Below are 22,330 nucleotides of genomic sequence, written 5' to 3'. Positions count from 1 at the left end.
GGATGTCCTGGAGCTGAGATGACTGACCTCCAACAACCACAACCATCTTCCTTTGTGCTAGGTATGACTCCACCCAACAGAGAGTTTTCCCCCTGATTCCCATTGACTCCAGTCTTGCTAGGGTTCCTTGATGCCTCACTGGGTCAAATGCTGCTCTGATGTCAAGGGCAGTCACTCTCACCTCATCTCGGGAGTTCAGCTCTTTTGTCCATGTTTGAACCAAGGCTGTAATGAGGTCAGGAGCTGAGTGGCCCTGGCGGAACCCAAACTGGGCATCAGTGAGCAGGTAAAAACAAAAAAACTGCGGATGCTGGAAATCCAAAACAAAACAAAAACAGAATTACCTGGAAAAACTCAGCAGGTCTGGCAGCATCGGCGGAGAAGAAAAGAGTTGACGTTTCGAGTCCTCATGACCCTTCGACAGAACTTGAGTTCGAGTCCAAGAAAGAGTTGAAATATAAGCTGGTTTAAGGTGTGTGTGTGGGGGGCGGAGTGAGAGAGAGAGAGGTGGAGTGGGGGTGTGGTTGTAGGGACAAACAAGCAGTGATAGAAGCAGATCATCAAAAGAAGTCAACAACAATAATACAAAAGAACACATAGGTGTTAAAGTTAAAGTTGGTGATATTATCTAAACGAATGTGCTAATTAAGAATGGATGGTAGGGCACTCAAGGTATAGCTCTAGTGGGGGTGGGGAGAGCATAAAAGATGTAAAAATAAATAAATAAATAAATAAATAATTTTTGGGGTTTTTTTTACATCTTTTATGCTCTCCCCACCCCCACTAGAGCTATACCTTGAGTGCCCTACCATCCATTCTTAATTAGCACATTCGTTTAGATAATATCACCAACTTTAACTTTAACACCTATGTGTTCTTTTGGATTATTGTTGTTGACTTCTTTTGATGATCTGCTTCTATCACTGCTTGTTTGTCCCTACAACCACACCCCCACTCCACCTCTCTCTCTCTCTCTCTCTCCGCCCCCCACACACACACCTTAAACCAGCTTATATTTCAACTCTTTCTTGGACTCGAACTCAAGTTCTGTCGAAGGGTCATGAGGACTCGAAACGTCAACTCTTTTCTTCTCCGCTGATGCTGCCAGACCTGCTGAGTTTTTCCAGGTAATTCTGTTTTTGTTTTGTATCAGTGAGCAGGTTATTGCTAAGCAAGTGCCACTTGATAGCACTGTTGATGACCCCTTCCATTACTTTACTGATGATCAAGGGTAGACTGATGGGGGGGTAATTGGCCGGAATGGATTTGTCCTGCTTTTTGTGTACAGGACATACCTGGGCAATTTTCCACTTAGCCGGGTAGATGCCAGTGATGTAGCTGTACTGGAACAGCTTGGCTAGGGGCACGGCAAGTTTTAGAGCACAAGTCTTCAGTACTATTGTCGGAATGTTGTCAGGGCCCATAGCCTTTGCAGTATCCAGTGCCTTTAGCCATTTCTTGATATCGTGTGGAGTGAATTGAATTGGCTGAAGACTGGTATCTGTGATGCTGGGGACCTCTGGAGGAGGCCAAGATGGATCATCCACTTGGCACTTCTCGCTGAAGATTGTTGCAAATGCTTCAGCCTTATCTTTTGCACTGATGTGCTGGGCTCCTCCATCATTGAGGATGGGGATATTTGTGGAGCCACCTCCTCCAGTGAATTGTTTAATTGTCCATCACCATTCACGACTGGATGTGACAGAGCTTAGATTTGATCCGTTGGTTGTGGGATTGCTTAGCTCTGTCTATCATTTGCTCTTATGCTGTTTGGCATGCAAGTAGTCCTGTTTTATAGCTTCACCAGGTTGACACCTCATTTTTAGGTATGCCTGGTGCTGCTCCTGGCATGCCCTCCTGCACTCTTCATTGAACCAGGGTTGATCCCCTGGCTTGATGTTAATAGTAGAGTAGGGAATATGCTGGACCATGAGGTTGTAGATTGTGTTCGAGTACAATTCTGCTGCTGCTGATGGCCCACGGAACCTCATGGATACCCAGTATTGAGTTGCTAGATCTGTTCGAAATCTATCCCATTTAGCATGGTGCTAGTGCCACCACACAACACGATGGAGGGTATCCTCATTGTGAAGGCGAGACTTCATCTCCACAATGACTGTGCAGTGGTCACTCCTACCGATACTATTATGGACAGATGCATGTCCGGCAGGCAGGTTGGTGAGGATGAGGTCAAGTATGTTTTTCCCTTTTGTTGGTTCCCTCACCACCTGTCGCAGAACCAGTCTAACAGCTATGTCCTTTAGGACTCAGCCAGCTTGGTCAGTAGTGGTGCTACCAAGCCACTCTTGGTGACGGACATTGAAGTCCCCCACCCAGAGAACATTCTGCACCCTTGCCACCCTCAGTGCTTCCTCCAAGTGATGTTCGACATGGAGGAGCACTGATTCATCAGTTGAGGGAGGGCGGTACGTGGTAATCAGCAGGAGATTTTCTTGCCCATGTTTGACCTAATGCCATGAGGCTTCATGGGGTCCAGAGTCGATGTTGAGGACTCCCAGGGCCACTCCCTCCCAACTGTATACCACTGTGCTGCCACCTCTGCTGGGTCTGTCCTGCTGGTGGGACAGGACATATCCAGGTATAGTGATGGTGAAGTCTGGGACACTATCTGTAAGGTATGATTCCGTGAGGATGACTGTTGCTTGACTAGTCTGTGAGACAGCTCTCCCAATTTTGGCACTGGCCCCCAGATGTTAGCAAGGAGGACCTAGAGAGAAATATTTTCCACTGGGTTGAGAGTCCAGGACAAGAGGATATCAGAGCCTGGTCATACAGGAGAGCAGTTAGGAAACACTTCTTCACACAAAGGGTAGCATAAAAAACTCTCATAAAAAACAGATGCTAGCTCAAGTAATGATTTTTAAATCTGAGATCAATAGATTTTTGCTAGCCAAGGGTATTAAGGGACATGGAACATGGATGGGTGGATCACTTATGTAGGATACAAATCATCTATGATTTAAGTGAATGGTAGAAGAGGATGGATGGGTTGAATGGCCTGCTACTGTTTTGATGTTCTTCTTCAATATGTGCCAACTTTTACATGTGAACTGACAGGGCCTCAGTTTAAAGTCCCATATCAATATATGCAGTCAGCATCACGGTGAAGCATTCTGGGAAGATATCCTGCAGTCAGTTCTTGTTGACTATAACAAGATTGACATTACAAGACAGCATGAGAGAATGTGGTGGAGAGATCAGAACCAGAGCGAGTGTGGGGAAACTTCAAAAAGTGACGTCAGCACAAAGGTGAGAGTTGATTGGTGAGTAGTGGGTAAGTGTTTTTCTCCAGTTTTTTTCTCCAGTTTAAAATAGATTAAGCTAAGGAAAGGTAAGGGTTCTAGTTTTTATTTAAAGTACATAAATAATTTAACTTTTTTTTTTACTGTATTTATCTTAAAGTAAGGGTTTTCTTTCAACTAGAGGCATGGCAGGGCAGCTCAGTCCCATGTTATGTACCGCCTGCAACATGTGGGAAGTCCTAGACGCTCCTTGATCTCTGCCCGACCATGTGTGCAGGAAGTGCCACCAGTTGCAGCTACTTGAGCTCCAAGTTTCGGAGCTTGAGCAGCAGCTGGAGGCACTGAGGTGCATCTGCGAGGCTGAGAGTTTCGTGGATAGCACGTTTTTAGACGCAGTCACCCCACAGCTGACGGAAGTGCAGACAGAGAGGGAATAGGTGACCATCAGTCAGAAGAAAGGTATCAGGCAGGTAATCCCCAGGCTGCATCTTGCTCGAGAACCGTTTTTCTGTGTTGGAAAACGGTGAGAGTGACGGTACCTCTGGGGAGTGCAGCCATGCTCATAGCACTGTGAGTGACTCAGCTGCACAGCGGGGGAGGAAAAAGAGGGGAAGAGCAATAGTGATCGGAGACTTGATAGTAAGGGGAACAGACGTGGCCGTAGACGTGACTCCAGGAAGGTATGTTGTCTCCCTGGTGCTAGGGTCAAGGATGTCACTGAACGTCTGCAGGGCATTCTAAAGGGGGAGGGCAAACAGACAGAGATCGTGGTACATATTGGTGCCAAAGACATAGGTAGAAAGAGGGATGAGGTCCTGCAAGCAGAATTTAGGGAGCTAGGAAACAGATTAAAAAACAGGACCTCAAAGGTAGTAATCTCTGGATTACTTCTGGTGCCACGCACTAGTGAGTATAGAAATAAGAGGTTAGTCCAGATGAATGCGTGGCTGGAGAGATTTCTGGGGGCAGTGGGACCTGTATAAGGCGGACGGGTTGCACCTGAACTGGAATGGGGAGGTTTGCTAGTGCTGTTGGGGAGGGTTTAAACTAACTTGTCAGGGGGATGGGATCCTGAGAAGAGGTTCAGCAGGAAGAGATGAGAGAGCAAATGAGTCTGGAAGGCATAGAAGTTATAGGCAAGTTAAGGTACAAGGGAGCTTGGCAAGGTTGGATGGTATAATGCAAGGAGTCTGACAAATAAGACAGATGAGTTGAGGGCACAAATTAACACATGGAAGTACGATGTCATTGCTGTCACAGAGAAATGGTTGAGGGGGGGGCAAGATTGGCAGCTCAATATTCCAGGATATAGGGTCTTCAGATAAGACAGGAAAGGAGGTAAAATAGGAGGGGGTATAGCAATATTGATCAAGGAATCAATTACAGCAGTAAGGAGGGATAACATCTTAGAAGGCTATATGGGTAGAACTTAAAAACAACAAAGGGGCAATCTCATTGCTGGGAGTGTACTATAGGCCCCCAAACAAGTCAGAGAGAAATAGAAGAGCAGATATGTAGGCAAATTTCAGAGAAGTGTAAAAATAATAGGGTAATAATAGTGGGAGATTTCAACTTCCCTAACATTAATTGGGTTAGTCATAATGTGATAGGTTTAGAGGAGTGGAATTCTTAAAATGCATCCAGGAGAGCTTTTTAAGCCAGTACGTAGAAGCTCCTACAAGAAAGTGGGTGGTCCTGGACTTAATTTTAGGGAATCAAGCCGGGCAAATGGTAGAGGTATCAGTGGGGGAGCATTTTGCAGATAGTGATCATAACTGTTAGATTTGAGGTTGTTATGGAACAGGACAGGGATGGGCCAGAAATCAGAGTTCTAAATTGGGGGAAGGCCGATTTTAATAAGATCAGATATGATTTGGCCAGAATGGACTAGGAGTAGCTACTTTTAGGTAAATCTGCGTCAGAGCAGTGGGCCTCATTCAAGAAGGAAATAGGGAGAGTACAGGGCCAACATATTCCAGTAAAGACAAAGGGTGGAACCAACAAATCCAGGGAAGCCTGGATGTCGAAGGATATACAGGATTGGATAAAGAGAAAAAGGTAGGCTTATGGCAGATACGGATGGCTCAAAACAGCGGAAGCCCTAAAGGAGTATAGAACGTATAGGGGGGAACTTAAAAAGGAAATTAGGAGAGCAAAAAGGGGGCATGAACAAACACTGGCAGGTAAAATAAAGGAAAATCCAAAGTTATTTTACAAGTACATTAAGAGTAAGAGGATAACTAGGGAAAGAGTAGGGCCCATTAAGGACCATAGTGGTAATTTGTGTGTGGAGCTGGAACACGTAGGTAGGGTTCTAAATAAATACTTTGTGTCGGTGTTCAAAAATGAGAGGGATGACGTGGGTATGGAAATCAGGCAGAAGGACTGTGATATAATTGAAGAAATTAGCATAGAAAGGGAGGAGGTTCTAAGTGGTCTGGCAGGCTTAAAAGTTGATAAATCTTCAGGCCCAGATGAAATGTATCCCAGGCTGTTGAGTGAGGCAAGGAAAGAGATAGCAGGGGCCCTGGCAATAATTTTCAATAGCTCTCTGGCCACAGGAGAGGTGCCAGAAGACTGGAGGACAGCCAATGTGGTAACATTATTCAAGAAGGAAGGAAGGGATAAACCAGTGAACTACAGGCCAGTTAGTCTAACCTCAGTGGTGGGGAAACTATTGGAAGCAATTCTGAGGGACAGAATTAATCTACACTCGGAGAGGCAGGAATTAATCAAGGACAGTCAGTATGGTTTTGTTAAAGGGGAGGTCATGTTTGACCAATTTGATTGAATTTTTCGAAGAGGTGCCCAGGTGGGTAGATGAGGGCAATGCATTTGACGTAGTCTGCTTGGACTTCAGCAAGGCTTTTGATAAGATCCCGTATGGGAGATTGATAATGAAGCTAAGAGCCTATGGGATCCAAGGCAATTTGACAAATTGGATCCAGAATTGGTTGAGTGGCAGGAAGCAGAAAGCGATGGTCGAGGGGTGTTTTTGTGACAGAATGCCTGTGTCCAGTGGGGTTCCACAGGGATCGGTGTTGGGTCCCTTGCTGTTTGTGCTATATATAAATGATTTAGACTTGAATGTAGGAGGGTTGATCAGTAAGTTCGCGGATGTCACGAAAATTGATGGGGTAGTAAATAGTGAGGAGGTTAGCCTTAGATTATAGGGGGATATAGACCGGCTGGTCAGATGGGCTGATCAGTGGCAAATGGAATTTAATACGGATAAGTGTGAGGTGATGAACTTGGGCAGGACAAACAAGGCACGGGAATACACGATGAATGGTAGGATCCCGGGAAGTACCGAGGATCAGAGGGACCTTGGTGTGCATGTCCACCCGTCCCTTAAGGTAGCGGGACAGGTAGATAAGGTGGTTAAGAAGGCATATGGGATACTTGCCTTTATTAGCCGAGGCATAGAACATAAGAGTAGGGAGGTTATGCCGGAACTGTATAAAACACTGGTTGGGCCACAGCTAGAGTATTGCATGCAGTTCTGGAATCCACATTATAGGAAGGATGTGATTGCACTAGAGAGAGTGCAGGGGAGATGTTGCCTGGGCTGGAGAGTTTTAGTTATGAGCAGAGGTTGGATATACTGGGGTTATTTTCCCTGGAGCAGAGGAGATTGAGGGGGGACATGATTGAGGTGTATGAAATTATGAGGGGCATAGACAGGGTAGACAGGAAGGAACTTTTCCCCTTGGTGGGGGGGGAAATCAATAACCAGGGGTCATAGGTTGAAGGTAAGGGACAGGAGGTTTAGAGGGGACGTGAGGAAGAAATTTTCATCCAGAGGGTGGTGGGAATCTGGAACTCACTGCCTGAAAGGGTGATAGAGGCAGATACCCTCATAACATTTAAGAAGTATTTGACTATGCACTTGCAATGACTTGGCATACAAGGCTATGGGCCTAGTGCTGGAAAATGGGATTAGAATAGCTAGGTACTTGTTTGACAGGTGCAGACTCGATGGGCCGAAGGGCTTTTTTCTGTGCTGTCGACCTCTTCAACAGAACTAAGGAAAAATAGAAGGGAGGTGAAATATAAGCTGGTTTAAGGTGAGGTGGGACAAGTAGAGCTGGATAGAGGGCCTGTGATAGGTGAAGATTGCCAAAAGATGTCATAGACAAAAAAGGACAAAGGTGCTGACGGTGGTGATATTAGCTAAGAAATGTGCTAATAGGTGACATTAAGGGTAGAAAGCAGGACGAGCAAGGTACCGTAGTAGGGGTGGGGTGGGGGGAAGGGAAGGGATCGAAATAGGCTAAAAGGTAAAGATAAAATAATGGATGGAAATATATTTAAAAATAATGGAAATAGGTGAGAAAAGAAAAATCTATATAAATTATTGGAAAGGGGGTGGGGATGGAGGAAAGAGTTCCTGATCTAAAGTTGTTGAACTCAATATTCAGTCTGGAAGGCTGTAAAGTGCCTAGTCGGAAGATGAGGTGCTGTTCTTCCAGTTTGTGTTGAGCTTCACTGGAACATTGCAGCAGGTCAAGGACAGATATGTGGGCATGAGAGCAGAGTTGAGTGTTGAAATGGCAAGCAACAAGGAGGTCTGGGTCATGCTTGCGGACAGACCAAAGATGTTCCGCAAAGCGGTCACCCAGTCTGCGTTTGGTCTCTCCAATGTAGAGGAAACCGCATTGAGAGCAGTGAAAACAGTAGACTAAATTGAGGGAAGTGCAAGTGAAATGCTGTTTCACTTGAAAGGAGTGTTTGACGGTGAGGAGAGGGGAAGTAAAGGGGCAGGTGTTGCACCTTCTGCGGTTGCATGGGAAGGTGCCGTGGGAGGGGGTTGAGGTGTAGGGGGTGATGGAGGAGTGGACCAGGGTGTCCCGGAGGGAATGATCCCTGCGGAATGCCTCTGGGGGGGGCGGTGAAGGGAAGATGTGTTTGGTGGTGGCAACATGCTGGAGTTAGCGGAAATGACGGAGGATGATCCTTTGAATGCGGAGGCTGGTGGGGTGATAAGTGAGGACAAGGGGGACCCTATCATGTTTCTGGGAGGGAGAAGAAGGTGTGAGGGCGGATGCGCGGGAGATGGGCCGGACATGGCTGAGGGCCCTGTCAACCACCGTGGGTGGGAAACCTTGATTAAGGAAGAAGGAAGAGGAACTGTTTTTGAAAGTGGCATCATCAGAACAGATGCGACAGAGGTGAAGGAACTGAGAGAATGGGATGGAGTTCTTACAGGAAGCCGGGTGTGAGGAGATGTAGTCAAGGTAGCTGTGGGAGTGGGTAGGCTTGTAATGAATATTGGTGGACAGACTATCACCAGAAATTGAGACAGAGAGGTCAAGGAAGGGCAGGTAGGGGAAGTGTCAGAGATGGACCATATGAAAATGATGGAGGGGTGGAAATTGGAAGCAAAATTAATAAATTTTTCCAGGTTCAGACGAGAGCATGAAGCAGCACCAAAGCAATCATCGATGTACTGGAGAAAGAGTTGTGGGAGGGGGGGGCGGAGTAGGATTGGAACAAGGAATGTTCCACATAACCCACAAAGAGACAGGCATAACTGGGGCCCATGCGGGTACCCATGGCCACACCTTTTATTAGGAGGAAGTGAGAGGAGTTTAAGGAGAAATTGTTCAGTGAGAGAACAAGTTCAGCCAGATGGAGGAAAGTAGTGGTGGATGGGGATTGTTCGGGCCTCTGCTCGAGGAAGAAGCGGAGAGCCCTCAGACCATCCCGGTGGGGGATGGAGGTGTAGAGGGATTGGGCGTCCATGGTGAAGAGGAGGCGGCTGGGGCCAGGGAACTGGAAATTGTTGATATGATGTAGGGTGTCAGAGGAATCACGGATGTAGGTGGGAAGGGACTGGACAAGGGGAGAGACAATGGAGTCAAGATAGCAAGAAATGAGTTCTGTGGGGCAAGAACAGGCTGACACGATCGGTCTGCCGGGACAGTCCTGTTTGTGGATTTTGGGTAAGAGATAGAAGAGGGCCGTCCGAGGTTAGGAGACTATGAGGTTGGAAGCTGTGGAAGGAAGATCTCCAGAGGAGATGAGGTCAGTAACAGTCCTGGAAACAATGGCTTGATGTTCAGTGGTGGGGTCATGGTCCAGGGGGAGGTAGGAGGAAGTGTCTGCGAGTTGACGCTCATTTAAACCTCAGTGGAGAAGCGCCTGGATTGCCCAGCATTTGCTCTCCACAGGTGTAATAAGGGAACCACTTAAATATTGCCTCTGGACTCCGAGTGTTGAAATTATGTACCAGAGTATTCCTTGGACCTTTCAATTGGCGCTGCGAGCAGGGTACAAAGGACGCAGGTCACTGAATGGGAACTGGGATGAGTCACAGTGTGAGTACATTTTTATTCATACTAAATCTGACTTCGTCCCGACCCAGGAAGTGTCAGGCGCCCCGCAAATCCGAAACCTAGGCTCCAGGCAATATTTCAAGGGGTGGTAAGGGTGAGGTAGTATTATAGATTGTTATAATTACATCCGGTATTCGTCGCAAGTAATGAGTTCGGTCAGAAACGACCCAGGTAAGAACTGTACCGCTGACGGCAACTATACTCCAACCGTCTTACCCAGATATGGCCAGTAGTGACAAACTCGAGTAGGGAGTAGAGGGATCCCTGACAGAGCATTTAGCTGACAAAATAAGAAATTGATAGGCAAAATGATAAAGAGCAATTGGAACTCATTTGACTCACCCACTGATCAGAGAAACTGGTGGGATAATCTTAAAAAAAAGACAAAGATGATAAAGCATGGATCCTAATGTTAAGGCAACACGTAGAGTTAAGTAAGAAAGTAAACAGAATGTTGGCCAGCAAATTCCAAAATGAAGAGCTAGTACAGGCAAAAAATCTCATATGCCAGTTTCGCCAGCTTTAACACAGCCACCAGTAGCTCCACAATACGCAGATAATGTAGATTGGAACGGGCTGGCGGAACAGACAGCAGGATGTGAGGAACAATGGGAAGCGGGTTGGGAATCAGCACCCCCATATCTCGTGGCCCCAATTAAGATTGGACAACCAGGCAGACCTGGCACAGCAGCAAGCTGATTTCCGAGCCTTTGGAGCAGAAATAGCACAAGTCTTAGGGCAAGCCCCAGTTAATTGGAATATAGTGACAGGAGTAAAACAAGAAAAGGTGAGGGTGTCCATGAAAAAGGCAATCGGAAGTTTAAGGCATGTTACAACTACGGGGGTGTAGGTGCTGCGCCGAACTGAGATGATGTACAGTTTATGCAATTGTACAAGGATGGCCTTAGCCTGGCCCACCAGGCAATCCTAGACATTGGGCTAGTAGACAAGGACACAAATGATGAGCTAGAAAGATGGGCAACTGGGGTAGATAATCACATAGGGAATACTAAGATAAAGGTGTCGGCAGTGGAGGTTACAGACCCCACTGAAACGGTGGTCACCGCAACAGCCGTCCCTAAACCCGAGGTGTGCTTTAATTGTAAAAACCCGAACATAAAATATTTACAGTTTTAGATGTAGCCAATGGATTTTGGTCAATACCACTGGACCAGGAATCCCAAGTTAATTCTCTGTCACAGTGGGAGGGAGACAGTATACATGGGTGAGGCTCCCACAGGGATTCCAGAACAGCCTGAACGCCTTCCACTGGGTCATGGGTGAGAAGCTGAGTCAGTGTGATGTAGAGTCTTACAACAGTACAATCTTATAATATGTAGATGATATCCTAAAAGCGTCAGAATCAGAAAGGGGCCACATCGGAGCTCTCCTGATAGTCTTAAGGACACTGAAAAATGCTGGATTTTAGATAAACCCCAAAAAGGCGCAAGTAGGGCAAACACTGGTTAGGTACTTAGGACACGAGAGCAGTCAGGGAAACAAGATTCTACCACAGGACAGGAAAATGGCCCCGAATTGTATACAATACATCCTGTTGAAACTGTGTCACGAATCAGACCACACTGGAAGGGGCAGTACGCTCAGTAGGCTGCTTCAGAACTGGTGGTGGACTGGCATTGGCGGGGATATAGCCAAGTATTGTCAGAGATGCATCATTTGCACCGATCAAAGTAAGGCTATCACAACAGCCGTGCCCCAAGTGCCCATGGGAAAACCTACAGATAGATTTTACGGGACCCCTTCCGAAAGCAGGGGAAAGAAATACTGCCTGGTCATAATCGACCAGTTCACTAGATGGGTGGAGGCTTTCCCCACCATGGACTGCAGTGCCACCACAGTCGTAAAGATCCTTGCTTTTGAAGTAGTACCAAGGCAGGGAATCCTTTTACAGATAGATTTGGATCAAGGAATGCATTTTACGGGCAGTGTTATGAAAAGGACGTGTGAGCTGCTCGGGGTAAAACAGAAATTTCACATACCTTATCATCCACAAAGCTCAGGAATGGTGGAACGTATGAACCGCAGATTAAAAAACGCTATCGGAAAGGCAATCACAGCAACTGGTGGGGGATGGGTGGATGTGCTCCCCTGCATATTGATGCAACTGATAGCTACCCCCAACAGGACAAGTGGGTTATCCCTTTATTAGTTAGTGACCAGGAGGGCATAGCCACCGGAAGTGAGGATATGGGACCCATCAGAGGTAAAATTAAAAACTATATTAAGCAATTGGATGGACAGCTAAAGGAATTACAACAGGAAGTGAAGGACCAACAGGCTATCAGTGATTTAGCAGAGAGGACAAAAAAGGGGGCCCCCATCACCACTGGCTGAGGTCAGAGACATGGTGTTTGTTCAAATCACCCCTAGCCATCCAGGTTTTGCCCCAAAATGAACGGGACCGTACAAAATTATTTTGACCAGCGATTCATGTGCCTGCGTCGATATGAAGGGAAAAGGTAGGTGGAAACACTGGTCGCAACTGAAAAGGTGGATGTAAATGATCTAAGTAAGAAAGACTGAATTACTGGTCAGTGGGGGGAAAACAGGCAACGAGCGTACTGTGTTAGCCAAGTGGTTTAGGATTCATTCCCAATCTGAAGGACTGGCCATCCGAAAGACAAAGGGGGAATTCCTCAACTATGGGGAGGGTCACTGTGGGCTGTGCACAAGGAGGAGTGAAAAGGAGAAAGCTGCCTCTTATATACAACCTAACCCCTGGTGATCACCAGCAGTATGTTTCATTACAGAAATAACAATAACCGGTTAACCTCCACGCCAAGATGGAAAAAGCTGGGTGTTGATAATCATTACTAGGGCCCTGGCTATTGCAGCTACCGGCATACAGAACATAAACCGTGAAGCAGATTCGGGGGACATGCTGCTCTCCACCGCCAGAAGAGGAAGTTAGTATGGGCTTATACTACAAGAATGTCAGCGACAGATATTGCGTGAAAGGAAGTGTGAATGTCACAACAGAAAGGTCAATGCTCTTCAAGGGTGGCACCAGGCTTATGCAACTCTCCAAAACAAAAACAGAATAACCTGGAAAAACTCAGCAGGTCTGGCAGCATTGGCGGAGAAGAAGAGTTGACGTTTCGAGTCCTCATGACCCTTCGACAGAACTTGAGTTCGAGTCTAAGAAAGAGTTGAAATATAAGCTGGTTTAAGGTGTGGGGGGTGGGGGGGGGAGAGAGAGAGAAGTGGAGGGGGGTGGTGTGGTTGTAGGGACAAACAAGCAGTGATAGAAGCAGATCATCAAAAGATGTCACCAACAATAGAACAAAAGAACACATAGGTGTTAAAGTTGGTGATATTATCTAAACGAATGTGCTAATTAAGAATGGATGGTAGGGCACTCAAGGTATAGCTCTAGTGGGGGTGGGGAGTTATGCAACTCTCCGTTGGAATGAGCGATGGAGAGTGACTAGACGCAGAGCTCGGATATGGGAATGGAACTCCGATGGAAAAATGAGGGCCCAACATGCTTCCAGATCAGTGATGGTTCAGATGGACCCTGGACATGTGCGAAGGGGGCACAAGTCCAGATACAATGTGTGAGAGATTTTTCGCAATTTACCTTCACACCCTGGGACAACAACAACTGGGGTCACTGCCCCATGGTGGAGGGCTTGGGAATGAGAGATACCTGGCATTGGATCTTGAGGCCCAAACACGCAGAGTTGACTACAACGGCAGATCCCTGGACTGACACCATCCTGCTATCACAGGACACAACGACACCACAGAGACTATCTTGCCCAGGCATGATCCCTGTGCCACAGAACGGACTGATACTGTATATGGACGGTGAACTATTGTATGATAACGTTAAACATGAAATTGTATTGGTAAAGGTGAACCTGGCAGGTATACAACTGCCTGAGTATTGCAGTAACCAAGCACCGCTATGAAAACTATACAAATTACTGAGTAAGGCTGTGATTAATCAGGCAGCCGACGCCACGGGCGCCACTAGATTCAGGGGACATGCTGCTCTCCACCTCCAGAAGAGGAAGTTAGTTAACAATGTACTGCCAGGGGTGAACACAGGGACTTCCCTAGTAAACTCTCTCGGCATTCAAGGAATCAACTCCGAGGTCACGAATCTTAAAGGTATCATGAGGCAGCTGTTTACAAGAGCAGCGAAGGACGGTGAAACAGCAGTAGCCCTAGGGGGCAAGAGTGTGGCATCTCTATTGGAAAGCGTACACATTATAGAGACCCATGCTAAAACCACCAACCAATTAATAGAAAGGGAGGAACGACAAGAGGACAGCACCCAAAAAAGCCAGCTGTGCCAAGCTTACAGCCAGTGGATTATTGGGCAATTAAGACACAATCTGGCCCAGATCCAAAGGGGGGAGGTACCAGGCTGGTTCAATAGTACCCGGCTGTGGGGGATGGCCAAGAACCCAGGCGTCATTGACGCCTATACATTGAAAGGAATGACCAGGATGTATGCGGTGATTCAGAAGTGCACCACAAACCAAATGAATGTGATAGGCATGGTATGGGCAATCTCCTCAGTCACAGCAGACACGGGCCCGTACCCTCAGTACCAACATTGGGTTAATCCGAGACAATGACTCCCTGTACTACCCCATAGACATGCATGCCATACACAAGAATGAGGGCATACACAGGGTATCACTGAGCGGGTGCAGGAGGAAAGGTAGCCTCACGATTTGCCGCCATTTGGGGGGGCTGGACAAATGCGGGTACAACCAAACGGAGGGTTGTATGTTAGAAATTACCCACAGAGAAAACTATCACACCCATTCAGGATACAAGAGAAAGGGGGAATACTGTGTGATAACTACTGAGCAGTCATACATGTATAGGAGCCTTCATTGCAACATCACCACTCCCAACTTCTGCTTTAAACCCCAACTCCCAGTTACTATCGGACACACGTGAACAGTGTACATTCAACAAAGGGGTCAGGTCTCAGTCAACGCCTCCGACACACTTCACGATACCCTGGAACAGTATGAGGAACCTAAGCAGACCCCAATTCCCCACCTTCCCAAGAGTCTGACAAAGATTAAAGGTGACTTACGAAAGGTGATGAAACAGTATTACATGTTACAGGCGGTGTTTAAAAGGCTAATCAATGATACGGAAGAGCAATTGAGATATCTGACATGGGAGCAAGTGTGGGACTGGGGGCTGAATGTGAATATACACCCCTGGATAAGAATAATCTCTCACATACTCGTCGCTGTGCAGCTAGTGTTAGCATTGGCGTGGGGAATTGCAGCATGTCGCACCTGTAAGAAGAAAGCCCTTAGACATAGGGCAAAAATAATGTTAAAGGAGCAACAATGGCTGCTGGGACAGGACACAAAATTAACGTAGGAAGGTCCCAGCCTCCCATCTTGGTGGCTGCGCATCACAGGAAAGACAGGAGTCTCGGACATTAGGAAGCTTAAAGACTTGGGGAGAGGTCCGGGTGATGCCATGGCCCGTAGGACTTGCTCAGATCGGTACCACCAGAGCCATGACAGAACCATCGGATGCAGATTAATTGGCTAGTTTAACCAAATGGTTACGCACCCAAAAGGGGGGAGCTGACTGAAGATGCAGAAAATTTGGATTTATTTTAAAATGCCAGCCAGGACCAGCAGCTAGGGTGCCATGCCCTACTTGAAAGCTAAAAACTTGTACAAAGGACTCAGCTGTAAATTTGCAATTAAGAAATGGGAGACACACACATGGGATAACTCAATCAAGAAATGGGGAAGGTCATTTCGCACCGTCTGATAGCCATCTTCAAAGGACAATGATTAGTCTCTGCACTGCAATTACTGTACAAGTACACAATTATCAGCCCACAGGGTGGGGGGGGGGGGGGGGGGGTCATTGTGCTGTGGCCTTTGTTTAACTAATCCAATTAAGTTGTAACTGATAGTAAAACATATATAAACTGTGATAAAAACAAAAAGACTGCGGATGCTGGAAATCCAAAACAAAAACAGAATTACCTGGAAAAACTCAGCAGGTCTGGCAGCATCGGCGGAGAAGAAAAGAGTTGACGTTTCGAGTCCTCATGACCCTTCGACAGAACTTGAGTTCGAGTCCAAGAAAGAGTTGAAATATAAGCTGGTTTAAGGTGTGTGTGTGGGGGGTGGAGAGATAGAGAGACAGAGAGGTGGAGTGGGGGGGGTGTGGTTGTAGGGACAAACAAGCAGTGATAGAAGCAGATCATCAAAAGATGTCAACGACAATAGTACAATAGAACACATAGGTGTTAAAGTTAAAGAGTTGGTGATATTATCTAAACGAATGTGCTAATTAAGAATGGATGGTAGGGCACTCAAGGTATAGCTCTAGTGGGGGTTTTTTTATTATATAATGGAAATAGGTGGGAAAAGGAAAATCTTTATAATTTATTGGAAAAAAAAAGGGAAGGGGGAAACAGAAAGGGGGTGGGGATGGGGGAGGGAGCTCACGACCTAAAGTTGTTGAATTCAATATTCAGTCCGGAAGGCTGTAAAGTCCCTAGTCGGAAGATGAGGTGTTGTTCCTCCAGTTTGCATTGGGTTTCACTGGAACAATGCAGCAAGCCAAGGACAGACATGTGGGCAAGAGAGCAGGGTGGAGTGTTAAAATGGCAAGCGACAGGGAGGTTTGGGTCATTCTTGCGGAATGTTCTGCAAAGCGGTCGCCCAGTTTACGTTTGGTCTCTCCAATGCAGAGGAGACCACATTGGGAGCAACGAATGCAGTAGACTAAGTTGGGGGAAATGCAAGTGAAATGCTGCTTCACTTGAAAGGAGTGTTTGGGTCCTTGGACGGTGAGGAGAGAGGAAGTGAAGGGGCAGGTGTTGCATCTTTTGTGTGGGCATGGGGTGGTGCCATAGGAGGGGGTTGAGGAGTAGGGGGTGATGGAGGAGTGGACCAGGGTGTCCCGGAGGGAGCGATCCCTACGGAATGCCGATAAGGGGGGGTGAAGGGAAGATGTGTTTGGTGGTGGCATCATGCTGGATTTGGCGGAAATGGCGGAGGATGATCCTTTGAATGCGGAGGCTGGTGGGGTGATAAGTGAGGACAAGGGGGACCCTATCATGTTTCTGGGAGGGAGAAGGCGTGAGGGCAGATGCGCGGGAGATGGGTCGGACACGGTTGAGGGCCCTGTCAACGACCGTGGGTGGAAAACCTCGGTTAAGGAAGAAGGAGGATCCACAAACAGAACTGCCCCGGTAGACCGATCGTCTCAGCTTGCTCCTGCCCCACAGAACTCATTTCTCGTTATCTTGACTCCCTTCTCTCTCTCCCCTTGTCCAGTCCCTTCCCACCTACATCCGTGATTCCTCTGACACCTTACGTCACATCAACAATTTCCAGTTCCCTGGCCCCAACCGTTTCCTCTTCGACATGGACATCCAATCCCTCTACAACTCCATCCCTCACCAGGATGGTCTGAGGGCCCTTAGCTTCTTCCTCGAACAGAGGCCCGAACAATCCCCATCCACCACTACTCTCCTCCGTCTGGCTGAACTTGTTCTCACGCTGAATAATTTCTCCTTCAACTCCTCTCACTTCCTCCAAATAAAAGGTGTGGCTATGGGTACCCACATGGGCCCCAGCTATGCCTGTCTCTTTATGGGGTATGTGGAACATTACTTGTTCCAGTCCTACTCCGGCCCCCTTCCACAACTCTTTCTCCGGTACATCGATGATTACTTCGGTGCCGCTTCATGCTCTCGTTGGGACTTGGAAAAATTTATTAATTTTGCTTCCAATCTCCACCCCTCCATCATTTTCACGTGGTCCATCTCTGACACCTCCCTTCCCTTCCTTGACCTCTCTGTCTCAATCTCTGGTGATAGACTGTCCACCAATATCCATTACAAACCCACCGACTCCCACAGCTATCTCGACTACAGCTCCTCACACCCCGCTTCCTGTAAGGACTCCATCCCATTCTCTCAGTTCCTTCGCCTCTGTCTCATCTGTTCCGATGATGCTACATTCAAAAACAGTTCCTCTGACATGTCCTCCTTCTTCCTTAACCGAGGTTTTCCACCCACGGTCGTTGACAGGGCCCTCAACCGTGTCCGACCCATCTCCCGCGCATCTGACCTCACGCCTTCTCCTCCCTCCCAGAAACATGATAGGGTCCCCCTTGTTCTCACTTATCACCCCACCAGCCTCCGCATTCAAAGGATCATCCTCCGCCATTTCCGCCAACTCCAGCATGATGCCACCACCAAACACATCTTCCCTTCACCCCCCTTATCGGCATTCCGTAGGGATCGCTCCCTCTGGGACACCCTGGTCCACTCCTCCATCACCCCCTACTCCTCAACCCCCTCCTATGGCACCACCCCATGCCCACGCAAAAGATGCAACACCTGCCCCTTCACTTCCTCTCTCCTCACCGTCCAAGGACCCAAATACTCCTTTCAAGTGAAGCAGCATTTCACTTGCATTTCCCCCAACTTAGTCTACTGCATTCGTTGCTCCCAATGTGGTCTCCTCTACATTGGAGAGACCAAACGTAAACTGGGCGACCGCTTTGCAGAACACCTGTGGTCTGTCCGCAAGAATGACCCAAACCTCCCTGTCGCTTGCCATTTTAACACTCCACCCTGCTCTCTTGCCCACATGTCTGTCCTCGGCTTGCTGCATTGTTCCAGTGAAGCCCAACGCAAACTGGAGGAACAACACCTCATCTTCCGACTAGGGACTTTACAGCTTTCCGGACTGAATATTGAATTCAACAACTTTAGGTCGTGAACTCCCTCCCCCATCCCCACCCCCTTTCTGTTTCCCCCTTCCCTTTTTTTCCAATAAATTATAAAGATTTTCCTTTCCCCACCTATTTCCATTATATAATAAAAAAAAAACCCACTAGAGCTATACCTTGAGTGCCCTGCCATCCATTCTTAATTAGCACATTCGTTTAGATAATATCACCAACTTTAACACCAACAGAACTGTTGAAGGGTCATGAGGACTCGAAACGTCAACTCTTTTCTTCTCCGCCGATGCTGCCAGACCTGCTGAGTTCTTCCAGATAATTCTGCTTTTGTTTTGGATTTCCAGCATCCGCAGTTTTTTTGTTTTTTTTTGTTTTTATCTATGTGTTCTATTGTACTAATGTCGTTGACATCTTTTGATGATCTGCTTCTATCACTGCTTGTTTGTCCCTACAACCACACCCCCCCCTCCTCCACCTCTCTGTCTCTCTATCTCTCCACCCCCCACACACACACACCTTAAACCAGCTTATATTTCAACTCTTTCTTGGACTCGAACTCAAGTTCTGTCGAAGGGTCATGAGGGCTCGAAACGTCAACTCTTTTCTTCTCCGCCGATGCTGCCAGACCTGCTGAGTTTTTCCAGGTAATTCTGTTTTTGTTTCATATATAAACTGTGCTCATTTAAACCTCAGTGGAGAAGCGCCTGGATTGCCCAGCGTTTGCTCTTCACATGCGTAATAAAGGAACCACTTGAATATTGCATCTGGACTCCGTGTGTTGAAATTATGTACCAGAGTATCCCTCGGACCTTTCAAAGGGAATGTCAACCGTTACCTTTCGTTTGGCTGTGCTTTGCGTCTTTTCCTGGTCACATATTTCTGTTTCTTTCTCTTTCAATGCCTCACTCTCTTCACTGTGTTCATGGTCTCCACTATCATCATCTTTCAGGCTACAAGACAGAACATACACATGGTTCAGTATCACACCTTGTTTGATAACAGTCCTGTGAAGCACCTTGGAAATTTTTGCTATGTTAAAGGTGTTATATAAATGCAAGTTGTTATTGCGGGTAAAGAAAACACATATTTAATTAGTACCTTATCACTGCCTCAGACTATCTCAGAAAGTGTTTCATATCCAATGAATTGCCTTTTAAAGCGGAGTCACTGACTTCTCGGAAAATGCAGCAGCAAACTTGCACACAGCATATCCCACAAACAACGAATGACCACTTACCTGATTTTGGAGGCGCAGGTTGAGACAGATTTTGGCAAGGGCACCAAGCTCACTTATAACCTGAACAGGCAGATGGGATCTCAGTTTGATGCATTCTCTGAATTTTGGCACTTCCCAAAGTGCCCACTCCCTCAGTACTAGAGTATCAATTCAGATTATGCTCCGATCCTCGGATGGGGTTTGAACCCACTACCTTGTTGACTCAGAAGAGAGAGCTCTGCCAACTGAACCACATTTGCACTGACTACTTGAGATCAACTCTCTTAACACCAAACACAGTCTAAACGTAAGTGAATTATAGGGAAACTTCTTGATAGTTTATGAAGATGCTAAGGAGCTGTTAGCACCTGCACTTCAGTCTGCATGCGCATATTCAGGAAAGGAGTAAAAACAGAATAGATGAATGACATGAACGTTTGAGTACAAAGCGAGGGAGTGGACTGATGAGAATGAACTGCACGTACCCGAGGTTGGCCAGAGACAAACATAACAGGATGTTAAAAAGCAATTTCTATCACAGCCTAGCAGACACATGAATCATTGATAGCATATAAAACTGAGCTGAACTGAACGAGGAAACCTAATAAATATCTAGTCAGAAAATAAATAAATACCCCAGTCAGATATGATTTGGTACTTGCTTCTTTCAATATAATTGTAAGGGTTGAATTGTGTTGTGATGATAGTCTGATATCTTATGTTTAGTCACTAATCTGATCAGTTCACTGTCTTTCTTTCATAAAGGAATTCATTTTCTTGTGCAATAGAGTTCCATGGTCACTGGGGTCTCTCAGTTATACAAGCCTGTAAAGTAACTGAGCCCTTTGGCTATGTGGACTTTCACAACCAAGTCTGATCCTGTCTTAGTCCAACGTCTGTATACGTATGCTTTCTAGTAGGTTCCCGCTGGTTAAGGGAAATGAATATCACAGCTGTACGACAGGAGGACAGCTCATTGGGCTCATGCAGCGAGGCAATATGGGTGCAGCTCCGGAATAGGAAGGGTGCAGTCACAATGTTGGGGGTTTACTATAGGCCTCCCAATTGCTGGCGGGAGATTGAGGACTCCTGTTATCCTTATGTAGGCAGATTTTGGAAAGATGTAAAAGCAGTAGGATTGTTGTGGTGGGTGATTTTAACTTTCCCTATATTGACTGGGAATCACTTAGCGCTAGGGGTTTGGATGGTGCAGAATTTGTAAGGTGCATCCAGGAGGGCTTCCTGAGACAATATGTAGATAGTCTAACTAGGGAACGGGCAATACTGGACCTGGTATTAGGGAATGAACCCGGCCAGGCGGTCGAGGTTTCAGCAGGAAAGCATTTTGGGAAAAGTGACCATAATTCAATAAGTTTCAAGGTACTGGTGGATAAGGAAAACAGGAGTCCTCGGGTTAAGGTGCTTAATTGGAGGAAGGCTAATTATAACAATATTAGGCAGGAACTGAGGAATCTAGACTGGAGGTGGATATTTGAGGGCAAATCAAAAACTGTGACATGTGGGGGCCTTTCAAACGTCAGTTGATAAGAATTCAAGGCCGGCATGTTCCTGCTAGGGTGAAGGATAAGCATGACAAGTTTCAGGAGCCTTGGATAACCAAGGATATTGTGAGATTAGTTAAAAAGAAAAGGGAAGCATTTGTAAGGGCTAGAAGGCTGGAAACAGATGAAGCCCGTGGAGAATACAAAAAAAGTAGGAAGAAACTAAAGCAAGGAGTCAGGAGGGCTAAAAGGGGTCATGAAAAGTCACTGGCAACCAGGATTAAGGAAAATTCCAAGGCCTTTTATAAATGTGTAAAAAGCAAGAGGGTAGCCAGGGAAAGGGTAGGCCCGCTCAGGGACAGAGATGGGAATCTGTGTGTGGAGCCAGAAGTGTGGGAGAGATACTAAATGAATACTTCTCATCAATATTCACCAAAGAGAAGGACTTAGCAGTCGAAGTGTCTAGGGAAGAGTGTGTAGATAGCCTGGATCATGTTGAGATCAAAAAAGAGGAGGTGTTAGGCGTCTTGAAGAATATTAAGGTGGATAAGTCCCCAGGCCAGATGTGATCTACCCCAGAGTACTGAGGGAGGCAAGGGAGGAGATTTCTGGGGCCTTGACAGAAATCTTTGTATCCCCACTGGCTACGGGTGAGGTCCCAGAGGACTGGAGAATGGCCAATGTTGTTCCATTGTTTAAGAAGGGTAGTAGGGATAATCCAGGAAATTACAGGCCGGTGAGCCTTACGTCAGTGGTAGGGAAATTATTGGAGAAGATTCTTCGTGAAAGGATTTACTACCATTTGGAAGCAAACAGGCGTATTAGTGAGAGGCAGCATGGTTTTGTGAAGGGGAGGTCGTGTCTCACTAACTTGATCGAGTTTTTGGAGGAAGTGACAAAGATGATCGATGATGGAAGGGCAGTGGATGTTATATACATGGATTTCAGTAAGGCCTTTGACAAGGTCCCTCATGGCAGACTGGTACAGAAGATAAAGTCACATGGGATCAGAGGTGAACTGGCAGGATGGATACAGAATTGGCTTGGTCATAGAAGACAGAGGGTAGCAGTGGAAGGGTGCTTTTGTGAATGAAGAGCTGTGACTAGTGGAGTTCCGCAGGGATCAGTGCTGGGACCTTTGCTGTTTGTGGTATACGTAAATGATTTGGAGGAAAATGTAACTGGGCTAATTAGTAAGTTTGCAGACGACACTAAGGTTGGAGGAGTTGCAGATAGTGAAGAGGATTGTCAAAGGATACAACGGGATATAAATCGGTTGGA

General features: G+C 46.7%; 1 protein-coding gene across 1 annotated transcript in view; it reads right to left on the bottom strand.

Annotated features, from left to right (window-relative positions):
• LOC121272360 (eukaryotic translation initiation factor 4E type 2-like) overlaps nt 1–22,330 on the bottom strand; it is a 50,303-nt gene that overhangs the window by 17,877 nt on the left and 10,096 nt on the right. The window contains exon 2 of the mRNA XM_041179004.1: nt 19,167–19,281. Within this exon, the coding sequence (XP_041034938.1) occupies nt 19,167–19,281 (115 nt within the window). The remainder of the gene's footprint in view (nt 1–19,166; nt 19,282–22,330) is intronic.

Source organism: Carcharodon carcharias, chromosome 33 (genome assembly GCF_017639515.1).
Source record: "Carcharodon carcharias isolate sCarCar2 chromosome 33, sCarCar2.pri, whole genome shotgun sequence".
Taxonomy (NCBI): Eukaryota; Metazoa; Chordata; class Chondrichthyes; order Lamniformes; family Lamnidae; genus Carcharodon; species Carcharodon carcharias.
This window is presented reverse-complemented; position numbering and strand designations above follow the sequence as displayed.